General features: G+C 40.9%; 1 protein-coding gene and 1 pseudogene across 1 annotated transcript in view; both read left to right on the plus strand.

Annotated features, from left to right (window-relative positions):
* Positions 1–15,880, plus strand: part of UBE2U (ubiquitin conjugating enzyme E2 U (putative)) — a 64,962-nt gene that overhangs the window by 14,178 nt on the left and 34,904 nt on the right. Inside the window, exon 6 of the mRNA XM_008060502.1 lies at positions 6,997–7,045. Coding sequence (XP_008058693.1) covers positions 6,997–7,045 — 49 coding nt within the window. The remainder of the gene's footprint in view (positions 1–6,996; positions 7,046–15,880) is intronic.
* On the plus strand, positions 14,743–15,666 carry LOC103262862 (annotated as a pseudogene).

Below are 15,880 nucleotides of genomic sequence, written 5' to 3' on the forward strand. Positions count from 1 at the left end.
AGCACACAGCAACCTTGTTTAGTAGCTGGTATCGTTACCTTCCCAGTCAACAGGACTTGATCTCTTACAGTGCTTTTCTCTGAGGCTTCCATTGTCTCTTTTTCCATTTCCCTTCTATGACCACCCGCCCACCCAGTCCATTAGCTAGGTCTGTACAGTTGCGGCTAAGTCCAATTTCTCCTCCTCCACAGAGATTTTGGGTCTGATTCAAATCAAGTGGTATTAACCAGGTATCTTTTCTTGTATCTCCATACATGTCCTGATGATCTCAGAGTTCCTCAAACATTCCCCGACAGTCATGAGGCTACCTTGTATACAGAGAAGTGGTGCTGCTTACCAGAATACTGTAGTATTCACTGCTATATCTTCTGCACTGGGAATAATAGTACTGGCACTCAATAGATATTAGTAGGGCTGAATGCATGAATTACACATATTACATGTCCTTTGATTGTGCCCTACAGTACTATCATGACAAAAAAAAAATCTATGTAACAAAGCTATGTCCACATTCTGGTGAATGGCAATTTTATTTTATTTTTGAGTTGTAGTCTTGCTCTGTCACCCAGGCTGGAGTGCAATGGTATGCTCATGGCCACTGCAGCCTCAGGAAATCCTTCTGCCTCAGACTTCCAAGTAGCTGGAACTACAGGCATACACCACCATGCCCTGCTTATTTTGTGATTTACTGTAGAGATGAGGTCTCACCAAATTGCCCAGGTTGGTCTTGAACCGTGGATTCAGGCAGTTCTCTCACCTTGGCCTCCCAAAGTGCTGGGATTATAGGTGTAAGCCATTGTGCCCAGCCTGTGAATAGCAATTTTAAAAACAGGTTTTAAAGCACGTTCTGCAAGTGGTTCTGTGCAATAGATTTTAGTTTTGCCCTGCATAGGGAAAGGTGAGAAGAAAACCTGGAGAGGGGTCAGCCCCGCTCCCCTTTTTTTTGTCATCCACAGGTAGACATCATCTTTCCCTCCTTTTCCTCCAACTTTGCCGCCACATCTGATAGAAAAACCACCCAAATTGCTGAACCACTCAAGTTGCTGAGTGACAGAGCAAATAGTCCTTTGCCAGGTTTTCACAACATGCTTTTAGTTATGTCGGTGAGATGTGTAAAAATCCAAGACAGCAAATGGGTATCAGCTTGCCATCTCAGTTGAACAGACAGTGTAGCCCGGGGTACTATGAAGAGCATGGTTTTCAGCAGCTTCATAGGGAAAGAGTGCCATGATACCCAGAGGCAGCAGCCACATGTCGGAAATGAGGGAGGGGCAGAAACCTCACTCACCCTGACCAGATGGTTGCAGAGCATTTCTGTGTGGGTTTGTGTGAAAAACTGCATCCAATGAGAATCAGTGACTTGTAACCACTTGGGGAAAGGTCTTTACTAGAATACTACCAGAATCCTCTCTCATAGCATACATTTAAAACATTAGTAAAGAGACCTAGGAAAAACATAGAAAGAATTATCATCACACTTTCAGATAACACAAAACTGGACCAGATACTAAATTGTGTAAATGAGAAACATGAGGTAGTTCATTGCATCATCTATGTAGGCATAGGCTGAAACTATAACCTCAGTGCCCAGTAAGTATTGAATACTGTGGCTCCAACTTTAATGGGATAAATGTAAAGGCACTCCTTTTGGTTCAGCTACTTGGAAGGCTGAGGCGAAAGGATCACCAGAGCCCAGCAGGTCGAGGCTAAAGTGACCATGAGCTTGCCACTGCACTCCAGCATGGGCAACAGAGTGAGATCTCACTCAAAAAAGAAAAAATTTGAAAGTACAGAATGGAAAAGCCCTAACTTGGTAACAAGTCTTGATTCTATGACCAAGTTCTTGGGGAGCTATTTGATCACAAGCTTAACATGAACCAGTAATAGTAAGTAGCCTTCTACAAGCATGTATTACATACTAAGTTTACCCTACTCTGGTGTGATGGGCCTTCATCCGAAATACCAGTATGTTCAACTCAGAGCATCACACCTCCAATGGCTGAAGAAACTATGTGTTTAGCCAATGGAAGAAAAGATACAGGGCAGTGTCAAAGCTGTTTTCAAATATTTAAAGCATTTCCTGTTAGAAAAAGAGACGTCTACTGATTTGCTGCAGAAATCTAAAGTAGGGCTAACGTTGACACTGCAAGTCAGTCATACTTTCCCAAGGTCTCCTGGGTCGTACCCACTGAAACTCAGAATGTGCAGGCTTGGCCAAGACTTGTGTATATATTTCTTAAATATATTGGGAGCTTTTTCCCATAATCAGTTGTCTGGGATTAATTTTGTAAGCCTAAGCCTAAGCCTGGTATTTGATATGCAGATATGCAAATGTCTCTCCTTACCCAAACTTTTTCCTAACATCTGTTCTGTTTGCCTTGGTATACAGACAGAAAGACACCAAGCTCTAAGCTCAAACCCGGTGTGTGGAGGTCTGATGCCCTTCCCGTTCCCTGGCAGCCTCCTTTCCTTGTGGCCTGGCCCCTGTTTCCCTTACTTGGGGTGCTCACATATGTATCCCGAGCTGTCTGGGATAGTCCTATCACGATTATTTCTGGTACCCCCTTTTCACTCACAGTATACCAATTTGGACAGCAAATTATATAGCCACTCGGACACCTAACTGATCTTTTCTAGAAGCAAATGCCACTATGAGTTGCACCATTCTTTTCTTTTCTTTTTTTTGAGTTGGAGTCTCACTCCATTGCCCAGGCTGGAGGGCAATGGCATGCTCATCGCCACCCAAGCGTCAACCTGCTTGGGCTCCAGAGATCCTTCCACCTCAGCCTTTCAAGTAGCTGGAACTACAGGTGCACACTACCACGTCCAGCTCATTTTTATTTATTGTAGAGATGAGGTCTCGCCAAGTTGCCTGGGCTGGTCTTGAACCCACAGGCTCAGGCAATTCACTCTCCTTGGCCTCCCAAAGTGTTAGATTGCAGGCTGAACCACCGAGCCCAGCCTTGCACCATTCAAAATGGTAAAGTCCACCCAGATCCCAGCTGGCCAAACGTGAGAAAGAACTTTTTGACAATTCAAGTTGCTTAAAAGAATGAACAAGGCCAAGTTGGCAGGCAGTAAATTCCCTATTACTAAAGGTATTCTTTTTTTTTTTTTGAGTTGGAGTCTCACTCAGTCGCCCAGACTGGAGTGCAGTGGCCGCTCCCGGCCACCGCAGCCTCGACCTGCTGTGCTCCGGCGATCCTTCCGCCTCAGCCTTCCAGGTAGCTGGAATTACAGGCATGCGCTACCACGCTCGGCTGATTTTTTTTTATTTATTGTAGAGATGAGGTCTCGCTGCCCAGGCAGGTCTCAAACCTGCGGGCTCAGGCAATCCACTCACCTCAGCCTCCCAAAGGCGCGGGATTACAGGCTGAGCCACCGAGCCTGACAAGGTATTCTTATATAACTAATGTTTAGTTAGTAGAGTTAAATGACCCTTTTTCAGGAATGTTGTCAAAGATCTTCTTGCCTGCTGTCAGGAGTTGGATAAGGAGGATTTTCAAGGACCTTCTAACTTAATCTTCAGTTAGTTTTTAAAAACTCAAAGGAGGCAGATTTGGAAGGAGAGGATGCAGTACTTTGTAACTTGTCATGAGCTCTCATATGAGCAGCTGTACACCTTTTTCTTCCAGTTTATCTTTGTGAATTTTGATTTCTATGTGGTTATATGGTCAAATATATTTATCTTCTGTTTACCATAGTTTTTGAATATTTTAAAACGTAGGGTTCGTATGATTTTTTAAAAACCTTTGGCTGAAGGAAAATACAAGAGTATAAAAATAGTAAAACTGAGTAGTGGTAGCTATACCATAGGTAATGACTATTTTTTTTAAAGCCAGGTATATTCCTATCATTTTTTATAAAGGAGAATATCCTAATAAGTTTAGAAACTTATCTAAACAAACTCTAATATAATAACTGGCATATTAGTCATAATAGCAGGATAGAGAGGAATTATAGAACTACAGGGAGATTATAATACTAATTTATATCATATGCTTTTAAAAACTTGATAATTGTGCAAGTACATCCTGTTCTGCTTGTGGTTAAAAAAATATTGTGCTAAGCATCTAATTCTTCTCCAATTCAAGCTTCCAGTTAGTTCGCTGGTTTTTCAAATCCTATAATAATAAAGCAGTTTTGAAGAAAACTGTCACTACGATTGAGGTAGGTGATGTCCCACAGGATTTCAGTTCTCTGATTTTTTTTTTCCTCTCTTTTTAGAGTGAGTATATTTTCTTGATTAGGTGTAGGAATACTTCCCCTGAGAAATACATTTTTTGGATGTCGGGGGAGAAAGAAATTTTAACAAGTAGCACTGCTCACTTGTTAACATGGGCTTTAGCACCATCGTTTAGAGCCAATTTTGTTGCTGATAATTATGATATTACGGAGATCCTGTTACTTAATAACTGCTGTGAGTTTAACAGGGTGGTCGCGTGTGGATCTGTTTATTGGGGCAACATCCTTCTTTTTCCCTGTTTGTGTTTCAGTGTACCCAGATAGTTCAGTAACTTTTAAGCAAAGTATCTTGCTCTTGAATGCCTGAGCTCAAGCAATCCTCCTACCTAACCCTAACCCCAACCCTAACCCTAGCCCTAACCCTAACCCTAGGAGCTCAAATATTCCTCCTACTTCAGCCTCCCAAAGTGCTGAGATTTAGTTTTAAAATGTTAAGTATTTTCCATCAAGGAAATATGTTTATAACTTTCAGAGACAAATAATGGGAGTCGGTTTTTAATAAAATATAGCCAGCTGTAGAAGCCCACATGCTCCATTCCCGAGTGCTGCCCCCTAGAGGCAACAGCCTTCAACACATTTAGCTGTTTCAGCTGGCATTTGCTTCTGTATTTCTAAGCTTATTCTATACCAATATTTCTGGCTTTTTGTTTTTAGATATTATTTAGAGACTTCTGTGTGAAATACAAAGATATAGCTTTTATGCTGCCATTCCTAACCACACTTTCTCTCATCTAGCCTCCTAATATAGTTTAGTTACACTAATATGACTTTGTAAATATTTGTCACAGATAAGTCATGCGTATCTTTTCTTGTATGGCCTGATTTTTCATTTTATTGCTTTCTATTTATTTATTTGTCTGACTTGGGGGTCTCGCTCTGTGCCCAAGCTAGAATGCAGGGGCACGATCACGGCTCACTGCAGCCTTGACTTCCTGGGACTTGATTTACTTTGGCCTCCCAAAGTGCTGGGATTACAGGCATGAGCCACTGCACCCAGCTGTTTTTTTATTTTTTATTTTTTTATGCTTCTACCATCTATTCTTCCCCTAAACTTTCCGACAAGCTGTAAAACAACTCCCAGGTATTCAATCAGTATTCAGTCTGCTTTGTTTCTGTTTTTGGTTTTTTGTCACCTCGGAAACATCTTTCCCGGCACTCCATCCTCCTTCCATTCTGAGCGGGCAGGTCTCTCACAGGCTTGCCAGGGTGGCCCTTTGGTCTGCCTTCTGAGTTGGCGCTCCTGCCTGAGTTCTCGTTTTCCTTGCAGTTGGTTTGCTCCTGCGTTGTATTAAAGCACATCTTTTAGGAGCTCCCTAGTACATGGGAGCTAAGCCATTCATAATTTTGCATGCCTGAAAATGCAATTGTTTGACTCCCATATGCTCATAATTTGGTAAAATCTTAGTTTGGAAATAATTTTCTTTCAGAATTGTAAAGACCCTGCTGCCACCTAGTTTCTTTTTTTTTCTTTTTTTTTTTTTAACCCCCGACACCCTCCCCCCGCCGCCATCTAGTTTCTAGTGTTGCTCTTAAGAAGTCTGATTTCATTCAGATGTCCAATTCTTTACATGTGATTTAGTCTTTCTTTCTGGAAGCTTTTTTAAATCTTCTCCTTTTCCCAGTGATCTGAAATGTGTTAATACTGTTTCTCGGTGTTCCTTCTCCCCATTACACAGGGCATTTGGTAAACTGTTGAAATTTCAATCTCTAATCCTTCAATTGTGGGAGGTTTTCTTATATAATTTCTTTTATAATTTATTTCTCCTTAATTTCCCTTGTTGTCTCCTCTAGATCATCTGTGGTTTAGATGTTGGCTCTACTGATCTGACCCTTTAATTTTTAAAGTCAAATTTCTCCAATCGTCCATCTCTTTGTTTTTTTATTGTATATTCTGAAAAGTTCCAGAAAACTGTGTTCTGTTTCCTGTTTTTGTTTGAACTGTCGTCTTTTATAATATTGATGCTGCTGAAATGTCTAGTGAGCTTTAACTGTTCATTCAAACGATGGACATGTGATGAATCGTCTACTAAAAAGATTGAAAGTTCTGAATGCAGGTTGGGCCTGTTAACAGTTTTATTTCATTGTAGGGTTATTTGGTGAGAACTTGGCCATTTCATTAGCTACCTGGGCTACTGAATTGAACAGCTTCCAGTCTGGGAGGGAGGGAGAAGAGAGAGAGAGACAGAGAGAGAGAGCTGCTAATACTCTGAGAGCTGGACAAGGGGAGAGAGTCAGGAATCTTGTCTGTTCAGTATGATTTTTTCCATTTTCAGCTCCTTACCATACTTCTGTTATGCTTTGTTTCTAGCAATCTCCAGTCTTTGGTCTTTCTGACTCAGTTTCTTTTGCAGTTGAACCTCCTCCCTCCTTCCCAGGTGGTCACACAGAAGGAGGGTATAAATCTTGGGGTCTGTACTCTACCTCTTACCCCTTCTTTCAGAGATGTCTAGTACCTTCAATTCCTGCACTGTTTCTCAGGTTCTGAAGTGCAAATCTACTTGCTTTTTATTGACCTTCTCTCATCATGCAGTTAGGTTTCAAATTTCTGTGGCCTGCTAAGATGGTTACCACTTGACATCTGCTTTCCATCTTGAAAAATTTTCTTGTCATCTTTCTTTTTCTCTCCTTGAGGTTTTATGCCTTATTTTTATTCCTTTATTAGCATTTTATTGAGGCTATGGAAAGAGTGTGCATAAAGCCATATATTCAATCTCCAGGTAAACCAGAATCTTTTCATATTTTTCTTTACAGCAAAATATGACAGCCTAGAGTTACCTAAAGACACTTATCAATTTATCAGGTAAGTTTTCTTTATACAATTTTATGTCAATTTACTTACCAAAAGGACTATTAGTTTAAACTGTTTATATTTTTACCATAATTGAATTATTTTTTTTTAACTTAGAAAAGGAAGTAGATATCTTTTCCTCTTAACAATACTTTTAAAAATACTGTTTTCAGAAAGAATGTGGAAAATTATTGCATTCTTTCTAAACTAGAGGAAAATGATAAGGGTCAAGGCTGAAGCCATTGTACCTTTTGGGAAATGACCTGACATCATTTCAGCCTGAACGCCTGAACAAGGTAGAAGTCTAGAATCTCTCATACGGTTCTGCAGCATTAGTTTCTTAAACATTTTCATCAGCTTTATTTTGACAGTCAATCAGATATAGAAAACAGCCAATTAACTAGTGTTGAAAAATAGCGCTTAGTTTAGCTCAAGTTTCCTTAACTGACCCTGTAGTATAAAGTGTGAATAAAATTAGGTAATTTAAGTAGCTTCTGTTGTGAAAGAATGTTGAAAATCTGCATAATCTAGTGAGTAGTACACTAGGTTGGGATTCAGTAGAGGACAGTGCTGCCTCTTAAACATGTCAAAGCAAACTGACCATCCTGACACAAAATAGGCCTGTGATAAATTGCTGTTCAGTGCATAAACACTATTTTATCACCTGTAAAGCATGAATGTCCTTAGACTATCAAAATGTTCTTTCTCTTTATGGCATGCTTACTTGGAGTGCATAAAGATACAGTGCCAGTATTTACTAATAAGGCTGTAGGAACATACTCGAAGACCCTCTGTGGTCCCAGCTTCAGAAGATCCTCCGAACTAAACCAAGGATGAATGAACCAGGTCTGATTTGTGGTGTACACCTTGTGCCAGCCTGAACTCTCTAGAGAAGCCTAGACTCAAGGTGGGACTCAACTGAAGCAATACAGTAGACAATGCTACTCTACACTCCTGGTGTATATATCAGGCTGCAATTTATTATGTATTTGTGGATTCTAATGTTTGCCCCTGGTACATTTGTTCTGAAATAGAGCTCGGTTAAGTCTAACTTTTAAATAATGCATTCACAAGGAGATCTTGCAGAAATTATTCAAAGAGAAATCCTGTTCTTAGTACTGTGTTAATCTAGCATCATTTGCTTACAACTTTGTGTTACTTCATGAGCTGGAAGACCTGATCTTGCTGTAGAAATGTATTCCAGAGACATAGCCAGGCAATTGAAACTCTCCTTCTAAAGACATAACAAAACTCAGGCAAAGCCCAGTCAGTTGGGTAGAATATAGCTGGGGGAATCCAGCTGATGTTCAGTAATTGAAGGTGACTTGAACTTATGCTAATCATCTGGGGTGTTTGCATATGGTCTATAGGATACCACTTACAGGTTATGGGGCAGGTTTTCAGTCCCTGGCAGGACAGTTACTTATTCATGTATTTAAAATGAGTTCACTGAGCATATGCTCTATGCTAGGCATTGTGCCTGAGTGTTGGCAATACACACCTGAATAATAATAATCAAGAGATTTATACTCTGGGGTTACAGACTGGCAGAATGGATTTAAAAACACAGCTCAAATATCTGCTGCCTTCAAGAGATCCACTTAACTTACAAAGACTACTGTAGACTCAAAGTAAAGGGTGGGGGGAAAATATTCCACACAAATGGAACCAAAAATGAGTAGAAGTAGCCATTCTCATACCAAATAAAACAGACTTTAAATTAACAACAGTAAAAATACAAAGGTGGTTATTATATAATAATAAAGTGATCAATCTGACAAGAAGACAGAACAATTTTAAATGTGCCTAATACTAGAGTCCCAGCTTTATAAAACAAATTCTACTAGACCTAAAAAAAGAGATAGACAGCAATACAATACTGTGGGAGACTTCAACACTCCACTGACAGAAACAGACAGATCATCAAGGTAGAAAGTCAACAAGGAAATATTAGAGTTAAACAGGACTTTGGAGCAAATGGAACTAACAGACATCTACAGAACATTCCATCTCCAAACTACAGAATATACATTTTTCTCATCAGCACATAGAACATTCTCCAACAGAGACCATATACTAGGCCATAAATCAAGTCTCAATAAATTCAAAAAATTTGAAATTATATCAAGCACCTTCTCACAGTGAAATAAAACCAGAAATTAACTCCAAGAAAAACTTGCAAAACCAAGGAAAAACATGAAAGTTAAACAGTCTGCTCCTGAATGATCCTTGGGTCAACAATGAAATCAAGATGAAAATTTAAAACTTCCTCAAAATGAATGACAACAATGAAACAAGCTATCGAAACTTCTGGGATACAGCCAAGGCTGTCCTCAGAGGAAAACTTATAGTGCTTAAGCCTACATTAATAAGACTAAAAAATTGCATGTCAACAACATAACATCACACCTCAGGAAACTAGAAAAACACAAACAAAACAAACCCAAAGCTAGCAGAAAAGAAATAACAAAGGTGAGAGAAGAATTAAATGAAATTGAAATTTTAAAAAATTCAAAGGATCAATGAAACAAAAAGTTGGTTCTTTGAAAAGATAAATAAGCCGGCCTTGGTGGCTCAGTCTGTAATCCCGTGCCTTTGAGAGGCTGAGGTGAGTGGATTGCCTGAGCCCGCGGGTTCAAGACCCGCCTGGGCAGTGAGACTTCATCTCTACAATAAATCAAAAAATCAGCTGGGCATGGTAGCACTTGCCTGTAATTCCAGCTACTTGGAAGGCTGAGGCGGAAGGATCACTGGAGCCTAGCAGGTCGAGGTTGCAGTGGCCAGGAGCGGCCACTGTACTCCAGTCTGGGTGACAGAGTGAGACTCCAACTCAAAAAAAAAAAAAGAAGAAAAGATAAACAAATTGATAGACTGCTAGCTAGATTAATTAAGAAATGAAGAGAAGATTTAAATTAGCTGAAATGAAATGAAATATGGAGATATTACAACTAATACAACAGAAATTCAAAAGATCATCCGAGACCATTATGAACACCTTTATGCAAACAAACTAGACAATCTGGAGGAAATGGATAAATGCTTGGAAACATACAACCTCTCAATTGAATCAGGAAGAAATGGAAAACCTGAATAGACCAAAAATGAGTAATGAGATTGTAACAGTAATAAGAAGACTTCCACAAAAAAAAAAAAAAAAAAATCCAGGACCTGACGGACTCACAGCTGAGTTCTCTGAGACTTTCAAAGAACTAGTACCAATTTTGCTGGTTATTCCACAAGATTGAAGAGGAGGGAATCCTCCCCAACTCGTTCTACAAGGCCAGTCTCGTTCTGATACCAAAGCCGGGAAAAGACACACACAAAAGAAAACTACAGACCAATATCCCTTATGACCATAGATGCACAAATCCTCTACAAAACATTAGCAAACCAAATTCAACAGCACATAACAAAATAATCCGCCATGACCAAGTGGGTTTTGTACCAGAGATGCGAGGGTGGTTCAACATAACGCAAGTCAAAAAACGTGACCCACTACATAAACAGAATTAAAAACAAAAATCATATGATCATTTCAATAAATGCAAAAATAGCATTTGATAAAATTCAGCATCACTTTATGATAAAAACCCTCAGCAAAATAGGCATGGAACATTCCTCAAAATAATAAAAGCCATATATGACAAACCCATAGACAATGTCATCCCGAATAGAGAAAAGTTGGATGCATTCCCCCTCAGAACTGGAACAACACAACGTTGCCCACTTTTACCACTCCTATTCAGCATAGTACTGGAAGTCCTAGCCAGAGCAATCAGGCAAGAAAAAAAAATAAAGAGTACCCAAATTGGAAAAGAAGAAATCAAACTATCTCTGTATGCTGACGATATAATCTTATACCTAGAGAATCCTAAAGACTCTGCCAAAAGACTCCTGGACTTGGTAAATGAATATGGCAAAGTTTCAGGATATAAAATCAACACACACAAATCAGTAGCACTGCTGTAGACCTATGCAGCCTAGCTCAGAATCAAATCGAGAACTCAATTCCACTTACAATAGCAGCCAAAAAGCTAAAATACTTAGGAATATATTTAACCAAGGAGGTGAAAGATTTTTACAAGAAGAACTACAAAACACTGATGAAAGAAATTCTCCACAAACAAATGGAGAAACACCCAATGCTCATGGATTGGAAAAATCAAAATTACCAAAATGACAATATTACCCAAAGTAATCTACAGATTCAATGCGGTGCCTATCAAACATTGTTTTTCACAGAATTAGAAAAAACAATCCTAAAATTCTTATGCAACCAAAAAAGAGCCAGATGGAGGCATCACATTATCTGACTTAAAATTATGCTACAAGGCTGTAGTAACCAAAACAGTATGGTACTAGTATAAGAGCGGACACATGGACCGATGGAACAAAATATCGAATTCAGAAATAAGCTCAAATACTTACAACCAACTGATCTTTGACAAGGCAGACAAAAACATACACTGGAGAAAGGGCACCCTATTCAACAAATGCTGCTGGGAAAATTAGATACCTACATGCAGAAAAGTGAAACTTGATCCCTATCTCTCCCCATATACAAAAATTAACTCAAGATGGATTAAAGACTTAAATGTCACACTTGAAACTGTAAAAATCCTAGAAGATAACCTAGGAAAAACCCTTCTGGACATCAGCCTAGTCAAAGAATTTATGGCTAAAACACCAGAAGCAAATGCAACAAAAACAAAAATAGGCTGGGTGCGGTGGTTCATCCTGTAATCTCAGCACTTTGGGAGGCCACGGCGAGAGTATTACCTGAGCCCGGGGGTTTGGGACCAGCCTGGACAACTTGGTGAGACCTCGTCTCTACAACAAATCACAAAAACTAGCCAGGCGTGGTGGTGTGCATCTGTAGTTCCAACTACCTGGAAGGCTGAAACGGAAGGTTGGCCTAAGCCCAGCAGGTCGAGGCTGCAGGGGCCATGAGCTTGCCACTGCCCTCCATCCTGGGCAACAAGAGTGAGACTCCAACTCAAAAACAAGAATGCATGGGACTTAAACTAAAAAGCTTCTGCACAGCAAAAGAAATAATCAGCAGAGCAAACAGGCTACAGAATGGAAGAAGATATTTGCAAACTGTACAACTGACAAAGGACTAATATCCAGAATCTACAGAGGACTCACACACATCAGCAAGAAAAAAGCAAATAATCCCATTAAAGAGTGGGCAAATGACATGAACAGACATCTCTCAAAAGAAGGTACACAAATGGCCAACAAACATGTGAAAAAATGCTCAGCATCACTCATCATAAGAGAAATGCAAATCAAAACCACAATGAGATATCACCTTACACCAGTCAGAATGACCATTATTAAAAGATCAAAAAACAATGGATGCTGGCACAGATGCCCGAGAAAGGGAACACTTATACACTGTTGGTGGGAGTGTAAATTAGTACAACCTCTGTGGAAAGCGATATGGAAATTAAGCAATGAACTAAAAGTAGATCTACCATTTGAACCTAGTAGCAATCCCACTACTAGGGTCTACTCAAAGGAACAGACGTTATTATATGAAAAAGACACCTGCACCCACATGTTCACTGCAGCACCATCCACAATTGCAAAGATGTGGGTCAATGGATGATGAAAATGTGATATACATAATATACACTCTGTGGAATACTATTCAGCCATCAAAAAGAAAAAATAATGTCTTTTACAGCAACTTGGATGGAACTGGAGAACATCATCCTAAGTGAACTAACCCAGGAACAGAAAACCAGACACCACATGCTCTCACTTATAGTGGGAGCTACACTAAGAATCTGCAAAGACATGGAGAAGGGTATAATAGACACTGGAGACTCAGAAGGAGGAGGTTGGAACAGGGTGGAGCAATGAAAAATCACCTGTCAGGTACAACGTGTACAGGTGAGGGTGGTGGGTACACTTAAAGCCCAGACCAAAAACTATTTGTACCCCCAAAGCTATTGCAATATTGATTCATTAAAAATTAATTAAAATATACTCTACCATTGGAAGCCCTCCTCTGAAGGGGAGACAGTGCGGGAGCAGGCCTGAGCGTCAGTCCACAGTACCAATGTCGGAGGGCACATCTTCCACCACAGGATGCAGTTGGAAGGCCACAGGGCAAATATCAGGATTATGGCTAAGAAGGCAATGCTAAATCAGACCGAATCATATTTCAAATGAGCCACATTGAGCAGAAATCCATTCCCATGTGGCTTTAATTTTTCTTCTAAGCTTCCTTTAGACTCAGAGGCCTTCACTTTTTCACTCAGTCATCTGTCTCTGGGACCGCCTCTTTTAAGTGCACTCTAGCATTCTCTTGGGCTGTGCCTGTTTATTGTTGTATTACATAAATACAACAGGATAAGTGCTATGAGAGAAGGGAGATCAAGATGCGGGGGGGGGGCGCACACGTCTAACTCAAGATTGATGGGGACCGCGAGGGGAACACATAGAGGCGAGCTTTTAGGGGAGGGGATGCCGAAGTGATCTCTAAACGCAGATCTAGAAACCTACTAGGTGTCATCTAGTAGGCCAGCAGGGATTCTAGGCAGAGGGAACAGCTCCTTCAAAGGCGCGGAGTCGTGGGAGGCCACGTATCCCACACCTGACCCAGAGAACAGAATGCCCCGAGGAAAAAGTAGAAATGACTCACAAATGCCAGGGGCCACTAAACTGAGATGTCAGGAGCTGAGATACAAAACCAAAGGAGGAAAGGAAGAGGAGGGTTCATTCCCAGATAATCAAGAGAAGAGAGGGAAATAAAACATGGATGGTCAGAATGCTAAATACGCCAGTGTGTATGAGTGGCTGAATCATTTAAAGGGGCAGTCACAAGACAAAACTTGACAGACACAGACAGAAAAGAGTGTAATATTTGCATTTCAGATTAAAAGTCCTAAGACCAATGCATGCCTTTGACTAGACTATGCCACTTCTAGAAATTTATCTTTAAAGATATAATTGAACAAGTGTATTAAGATGGATTGCAAGGTTGTTAATTATAGAATTGTTTATAATGAAAAATTATGTCCAACAGAAATGGATTGATTAAATCAATGGTGGTTTAGGCATATAATGTTAAAAAAGCAGCTTTTGGACATGATTCCGAAGACATGTCTGTTAACATTAAAAGTAAGTGAAGGGCCTGAACGTGGTGGCTCACACCAGTAATCCCATCACTTTGGGAGCCTGAGGCAGGAGGACTACTTGAGCCCAGGAGTTTGAGACCACTCTGAGCAACACAGTGAGACCTTGTCTCTGCAAAAAATTAAAAAGTTAGCGGGGTGTGGTGGCGTGTACTTGTAGTCCCAGCTGCTCGGGAGGCTAAGGTAGAAGGATCGCTTGAGCCCAAGAGCTTGAGGCCACCTTGAGCCAAGCTTATGCCACTGCACTCCAGCCTGGGCAACAGCGGGAGACCACCACTCAAAATGTAAACAAAAAAGTAATTGAAAAGTTGGGTGTAGAAATTCAGTGTTGCAAGATCAAAAAGTTCTAGAGATTTGTTGCTCACCAATGTGAATACACTGAACACCATTGAGCTGTACACTTAGAAACGGTTAAGATGGCCCCCACTGGCTGCTCTGAAAAGCCATCTTTGCCTTGTTCCCGCCCGGCTCTCTGCTCGCCTCCGCCGCCTGCGCCGCCAGAGTCCTCGAACTCTCGTGTTCGACTTAGTGCCCTGCCTCGGAGCACCGGCGTGCCCCACCATGTCAGACGCCGCCGTGGACACCCGCTCCGAGATCACCCCCGAGGGCTTCAAGGAGGAGAAGGAAGTGGTGGAGGAGGCGGAAAATGGAAGAGACGCCCCTGCTGAGGGGAATGCTAATGAGGAAGATGGGGAGCAGGAGGCTGACAGTGAGGTAGATGAAGAAGAGGAAGAAGGTGGAGAGGAGGAGGAGGAAGAAGGTGATGGTGAGGAGGAGGATGGAGATGAAGATGAGGAAGCTGAGCCGCCACGGGCAAACGGCTGAAGATGATGAGGATGACGATGTTGCTACTAAGAAGCAGAAGACCGATGAGGATGACGAGACAGCAAAAAAAGCAAAAGTTAAACTAAAAAAACGGCCGCCGTGACCTATTCACCCTCCACTTCCCGTCTCAGAATCTAAACGTGGTCACCTTCGAGTAGAGAGGCCCGCCCACCGCGGACAGCGCCATCCCCAGATGACACGCGCTCTCCACCACCCCACCAAAACCCTGAGAATTTGCAACAGGGGAGGAAAAAAGAACCAAGATGTCCAAGGCCCTGCTTTTTTTCTTAAAAGTACTTTAAAAAGGAAATTTGTTTGTATTTTTTATTTACATGTTATATTTTTGTACATATTGTTAGGGGTCAGGCATTTTTAATGATCTCGGATGACCAAACCAGCCTCCGGAGCATTCTCTGTCCTCCTTCTGACTTTACTTGTGGTGTGACCATGTTCATTATAATCTCAAAGGACCAAAAAAACCTTGTAGAAAAAGCAAAAACAACAACAACAAAAAATCTTATTCCGAGCCGTCCAGTAACTTTTTTTGTGTATACTTAGCTGTACTATAAGTAGTTGGTTTGTATGAGATGGTTAAAAAGGCCAAAGATAAAAGGTTTCTTTTTTTTCCTTTTTTGTCTATAAAGTTGCTGTTTATTATTATTTTTTTTTTTTTTTGGCCTGTTTGATGTATGTGTGAAACAATGTTGTCCAACAATAAACTGGAATTTTATTTTACTGAGTTGTTCTTAAAAAAGAAAAAAGCCGGGCTCGATGGCTCAGCCTGTAATCCCGCGCCTTTGGGAGGCTGAGGTGTGTGGATTGCCTGAGCCTGCAGGTTCGAGACCCGCCTGGGCAGCAAGACCTCATCTCTACA

This window comes from Carlito syrichta, unplaced genomic scaffold, assembly GCF_000164805.1.
Source record: "Carlito syrichta isolate Samal-C Ts95f unplaced genomic scaffold, Tarsius_syrichta-2.0.1 Scaffold304635, whole genome shotgun sequence".
Classification (NCBI taxonomy): Eukaryota; Metazoa; Chordata; class Mammalia; order Primates; family Tarsiidae; genus Carlito; species Carlito syrichta.